We start from the raw sequence: 6,087 nt of genomic DNA, 5'->3' as shown, positions 1-6,087 counted from the left end.
CCCTCCTGTCTGGAGCCGCCCTTCAGCCAGGAGCTGCCAGAGCCGCCCGTCAGCCAGGAGCTGCCAGAGCCGCCCGTCACTCCGGCGCTGCCAGAGCCGCCCGTCACTCCGGCGCTGCCAGAGTCGCCCTTCCCTCCGGCGCTGCCAGAGTCTCCCGACTATTCGGGGCCAGCTGAAAGGGTCCCCAGTCCAGGGTCGACGGCGAGGGTCGCCGCTCCAAAGGCGCCACCTAAGTGGGCCCAGACTAAGGTGGAGTGGGGTCCACGTCCCGCGCCAGAGCCGCCACCGTGGACAGATGCCCACCCAGACCCTCCCCTATGGGTTTAGGTTTCGCGGCCGGAGTCCGCACCTTTTGGGGGGGGGTACTGTCCCGTCATGAGCTTAGTTCCTTTTTTATATCTCTATTTTAGGTTGGTCAGGGTGTGAGTTGGGGTGGGCATTCTATGTTTGTATTTCTATGTGTTTGGCCTGGTATGGTTCCCAATCAGAGGCAGCTGTCAATCGTTGTCTCTGATTGAGAACCATACTTAGGCAGCCTGGTTTCGCCCTTGAGTTGTGGGTAGTTGTTTTCTGTCTCTGTACCAGACAGGACTGTTTCGTTTGTTCCGTTTTGTTATTTTTGTTCTAGTGTTCAGTGTAATTAAAAGATCATGAACACGTACCATGCTGCACCTTGGTCCTCTCCTTCTTCCACCTACGACAATCGTTACAGTAAGCAGTGTTGCCAACTCCTCAGTAAGGAAAGTAGCTATTGGCTGTCCTAAAAGACGCTAAATGACGTCATCGCCTAATTTGCATAATTGGATGTAATGTAATGTAATTGTGATGGACGCTGTAGGAGAGAGGAATAACGTTGTGGGAGAGACAAAAAGTGAGTAAAAAACACCCTAAATATGTTTAGAACTACAAATGAACTTTTTTCTGTCGATTCTTGTTTTTTCTAGTGTCACAATTTCAACCCTCCTCCTTTATCCGGGCTTGGGACCGGCAAAAGTGACCCCAAAAGAGACACTCTGGCGGAGTTACTTATTGAAAAAAAAAATTAGCTTTTTGTTTTTTAGTTTAATTTTCTTAATTTGGTTTGGTTTTTAACCTTATGGTCCACTTAGGAGCCTACAACAAGTCACAGTAAAACATTAACATTTTTAACCATAACATTTAAAAAAAAAAAATTGTATACAATCTACATGGACCAAAAAGAGACAATAGAAAAAACTGTCAATGGCAATGTGAGAAAATTATGGTAACTAGTCTGGCCCTAATTCAAGTTAATTGTTTTTTTAAAAAATGTAAGCAAGTGCGGGATCAGCCAGCGGCGGCTTCCAGCATGCGCAATTCATTTGCAGTCTGGACGTGGAGGGGTGAACATCTCCTGCTCTGACTGCAGCTGGGAGGGACTGCTGCGTGAGGACTGGGCCGCCTGTAAGTGCTTTGAGACGGGGGTGGAGCCCACGGCAGCACTCGCTGCTCGTTGAGAAGATTAAGAACGATACGTGCTTTCACGTCAGAGTCTCCAATAACACCAGAAAAAGTCACTACATTTGTCGCTAGTTGCTTTTTTGAAAATGTGTCGCCAGAGGGGTCTGAATACTCGCTAAATATAGCGGCTAAGTTGGCAACACTGTGTAAGCGTTCCCAAAAGTCTCGCAATGTTGCGCCTCTGGGTTTAGAAACTCTTTGGTAAAATGATTTATTTGTGCTGACAAACTAAGCTCTGGTCTAAACACACACCTAAGTATTATGAATATTCTATGAGGGGGCGTGTACTTTCGCGTATGAACAAAACGAAAAGCGAAAATCAAAAATGTTTATCAAATCAAATTTATTTATATAGCCCTTCGTACATCAGCTGATATCTCAAAGTGCTGTACAGAAACCCAGCCTAAAACCCCAAACAGCAAGCAATGCAGGTGTAGAAGCACGGTGGCTAGGAAAAACTCCCTAGAAAGGCCAAAACCTAGGAAGAAACCTAGAGAGGAACCAGGCTATGTGGGGTGGCCAGTCCTCTTCTGGCTGTGCCGGGGGGAGATTATAACAGAACATGGCCAAGATGTTCAAATGTTCATAAATGACCAGCATGGTCGAATAATAATAAGGCAGAACAGTTGAAACTGGAGCAGCAGCACGGTCAGGTGGACTGGGGACAGCAAGGAGTCATCATGTCAGGTAGTTCTGGGGCATGGTCCTAGGGCTCAGGTCCTCCGAGAGAGAGAAAGAAAGAGAGAATTAGAGAACGCACACTTAGATTCACACAGGACACCGAATAGGACAGGAGAAGTACTCCAGATATACCAAACTGACCCTAGCCCCCCGACACATAAACTACTGCAGCATAAATACTGGAGGCTGAGACAGCATATAACTTTTGTTGTTATTGTTTTCTGTTATTCCATGTCCAATTTTGAAAAAATAAATGACAAAACAAGTCCATTTCCGATTTTCACCATATTTTTAATCAAATAACCAATGAAGGGACGAGTATCTTGTGTTGCGCATACATTGCAGAAATATAATTAGAAATATATTAAGTATTTAGAAATGTGTACAATTGAGAATCGACATTTAGATGATAGCACCTGTCACAAAAAGTTTCTATTTTAGAACGTGTCCTTGGAGGAAATGTTATTTGGCGGAGTGTGTTTCCTTCAATGCGTATTTGAGTGTTGGACACATCTTTTGGAATGTACCACAACCAAAGTCAATGCACAAATCATTACAATAATTCATGATAAAATGACACTTTAAGCAACAAACAAAAATACTGAATCTGGTTCAGTTACTTCCAGCGATTTATACACTTGAGATCAATCTCGATAGCTGAATAATTACTAATAATATTAACTAAGTTGGTATGTTCCGTTTCACTTCCTCCTCATGGGACAACAATTAACTTCACATGGGGTCCTGTTTGCTGGGCTGTACTCGATATACCAATGTAATCTAATGAGACTGACAAAAGGTAATTTGTGGTAACAAGGAAGGCTAAACCTAAAATGGGTAAGAAGAAGTCTGCCATGGGGCTCGGGAGATCGTTGATAAAGGAGAGACTCAACGCAGGCCGAGGCAACAAGAGGGGCGATACTTGGGTAACGTTCATTAACGCTACGTTATTTAACTATAGTTATTTAGCTAGCTAGCTTAACCTATAGCTAGACCTACCTCCAAGGGTCCTAGCCTGTTCTAACTTCTAGCTAGTTAGTTAGCAGAGTAAAGTAAAACATTTGGGATAACCAGGATTTGGTGAATACTGCTCCCCTGAAAATAAAGTAACATCTTGTTTTAATGGTCGTCTGTCTTGTTAGCTACCTTGCTGATGATTTAACGTGATATCACATTGCCAGCTCCACACCAGTGAACTGAACGATGGCTACGATTGGGGTCGTCTCAACCTGCAGTCAGTGACTGAGCAGAGTTCTATGGATGACTTCCTTGCAACTGCAGAAATGGCAGGGACTGAGTTTGTTGCAGGTAAATACTCCATTGCATTGACCTAACAAGTGATCTTTTAAACTGTCCTCTACCAGGGGTGTATTAATTTAGCCAATTCTTTTGCAAAACGTTTCTTAAACGGATGCTAAAGTAACGGGGAGGAGGGACCTACTATAATTTGTCCCCAGTGGTGTATTCATTAGTTGGATTCTGTTGCAAAACGTTTGCAATGGAAAAACGTTTACTCTTAAAGGAAAACATTTTGCAACGAAAACGAGTTTATTGGACAAATTCAGGTAGGTCCTTCCCTGTTCCGTTCCGTTTACTTCTGTTTGGTTCTTAAGAGTTTTTGTAACAGACCAAATGTTTTGCAATGGAATCTGACTAATGAATACACCCCAGTACCTGCCTCTTTGTACTGGATTGCCAGGATGCAGTTGATGGATGAAATGTTTCCCCAGAAAAGCTCAACATCAAGTTTGTGTCAGCTGAAGCTCGGGCAGGATTACTGACAGCCGAGGAGATGGCAAAGTTGAAAAAGCTGCACGAAGAGAACAAACAACTCCTTAGAATTCCACGAAGGTGCAGTAAGGGTCCTTGCTATCGGGGATCCGTGGAAGTCCCAATTCCGACGTTATCCTATTGAAGTTGACATTTTAAATGATTAGGGTCAGGGTTAAGATTAGGGTTTAGGGTAGGGACGTCCCAAAGATTCCGGATAGCGCTACCGTGCAGTAGGCACAGTGACTCCAAAGATATTACACAGAGAGAGGTATTGTCTGTCATAGTTGAAGTGCACCTATGATGAAAATTACAGGCCTCATCTTTTTAAGTGGAAGAACTTGCACAATTGGTGGCTGACTAAATACCTTTTTGCCCCACTGTATATACTGTACTCTATCATCTACTGCATCTTTATGTAATACATGTATCACTAGCCACTTTAAACTATGCCACTTTGTTTACATACCCTACATTACTCATCTCATATGTATATACTGTATTCGATACCATCTACTGCATCTTGCCTATGCTGTTCTGTACCATCACTCATTCATATATCTTTATGTACATATTCTTTATCCCTTTACACTTGTGTATAAGGTAGTAGTTTTGGAATTGTTAGGTTAGATCACTCGTTGGTTATTACTGCATTGTTGGAACTAGAAGCACAAGCATTTCGCTACACTCGCATTAACATCTGCTAACCATGTGTATGTGACAAATACATTTGAATTTAATTACTATACTAACCACATTGTTGTGCATTTCGTTTCCAGGAGAATGTTCGAGCACTCACCAAGGGGGTCCAGTCTTACATGGGCTACAAGCTAGGCAGTATAGGCCAGCGTGAACAGATAGGGCAACCTGGCACGGAACAGCCGGTGGTCAAACCCTGGAAGAAGCATGGCAATAGAAACAAGAAAGAGAAAGTACGCAGACTCACCAAGCACCTGGATGCCTGAAGAATATCTATAAACTGTTAGAAGTCGCTGATAGTCTAGAGTGGAATGGAGTGTTAACCCACAAAGGACTTTTCAATGCAATCCACGGGTATTGGTGCTTTGTTTGTACGTAGATACTGGTCAACAACAGTAACCTCCATTGCATTTTGTAATATGGAGAACCAGGGATAGGTTGCCTTTTGATATAAAAACATTCTGAATATTGTGAATTATCATGCATTGCAGTGACGATACATTCAAGCATTTGATTATGATTGAGTTGTGCAACAAATCTCACAGAAGTTATGAGTGTAGCAACAAGAGCAGAGTAGGGGGTCAACTAAATTCCAGGATTTTCATAAATTGAATGGAATTGAGCCTTACTCTGAACCAGAGAAGTAATCGCTAAGGAGATCAATCAAGATTTATTTGGTTATATGCGTTTGTTACATATACAGAAAGGTCAGACTTGAACTTTACAGAGATAATGAACTACAGGTAACTGCCGAAATAAAGGAAACAACAAAGTGTCTTAATAGGGAGTGGGGCCACCACGAGCAAGAACAGCTTCAATGCATTTTGGCATAGATTTTACAAGTGTCTGAAACTATTGGAAGGATGTGACACCATTCTTCCACGAGAAATTACATTATGTGGTGGTTGTTGATGGTGGTAGAAAACACTGTCTCAGGTGCTGCTCCAGAATCTCCCATAAGTGTTCAATTGGGTTGAGATCTGGTCATCAAACCATTCAGTGACCACTCAAGTCCTCTCATGTGTATGGGGGAATTGTCATCCTATGGGGCCATGGTAGCCAAAATAATAAATAGCCTGCCCAGTATTTCTATACTTTACCTTAAGCATGGTGGGATGTTAATTGCTTAATTAACTCAGGAACCACACCTGTGTGGAAGCACCTGTTTTCAATATACTTTATGTCCATTTACTCAAGTGTTTCCATTATTTTGGCCTGTTGTTACGGATACAGTTATCCTGTGTGTGTATCCTGTGTGTGTGTTTCTTTTCTCTCCTTCTCCCCTCACAGGTGAAAATCATCTCTCCAATCAGTCAACAATCAATCATCAATCAGAAGACACACCTCCTCCTATTTCCTACCCTATCACAGTTCCTTCCCCATGGTTTAAAAACCCCATCATTTGTTTGCTCTAGAGCTCAATCTCTCTGTAAATGCCATGTCTGTAGGTCTCTGTGT

At 42.7% G+C, this 6,087-nt stretch overlaps 1 protein-coding gene across 2 annotated transcripts; it reads left to right on the top strand.

The window, feature by feature from the left end:
• Positions 1 to 2,857: 2,857 nt before the first annotated feature.
• On the top strand, positions 2,858 to 5,715 carry LOC112252164 (large subunit GTPase 1 homolog). Of its 2 annotated transcripts, XM_024423164.2 has the most exons (4): positions 2,859 to 3,086; positions 3,342 to 3,468; positions 3,891 to 4,011; positions 4,710 to 5,715. In XM_024423164.2, the coding sequence occupies exons 1-4, from the start codon at positions 2,994 to 2,996 to the stop codon at positions 4,762 to 4,764; spliced, it is 396 nt and encodes a 131-aa protein (XP_024278932.1). In that variant the 5' UTR covers positions 2,859 to 2,993; the 3' UTR covers positions 4,765 to 5,715. The 2 variants fall into 2 exon arrangements, with proteins under 2 accessions (XP_024278931.1, XP_024278932.1); XM_024423163.2 differs by lacking the exon at positions 4,710 to 5,715 and having other exon boundaries at positions 2,858 to 3,086; positions 3,891 to 4,290.
• Positions 5,716 to 6,087: the final 372 nt, after the last annotated feature.

This window comes from Oncorhynchus tshawytscha, linkage group LG06 (genome assembly GCF_018296145.1).
Source record: "Oncorhynchus tshawytscha isolate Ot180627B linkage group LG06, Otsh_v2.0, whole genome shotgun sequence".
In the NCBI taxonomy this organism is placed as follows: domain Eukaryota; kingdom Metazoa; phylum Chordata; class Actinopteri; order Salmoniformes; family Salmonidae; genus Oncorhynchus; species Oncorhynchus tshawytscha.
The sequence above is the reverse complement of the archived record's forward strand: the minus strand, read 5'-3'. Positions and strand labels throughout refer to the sequence as shown.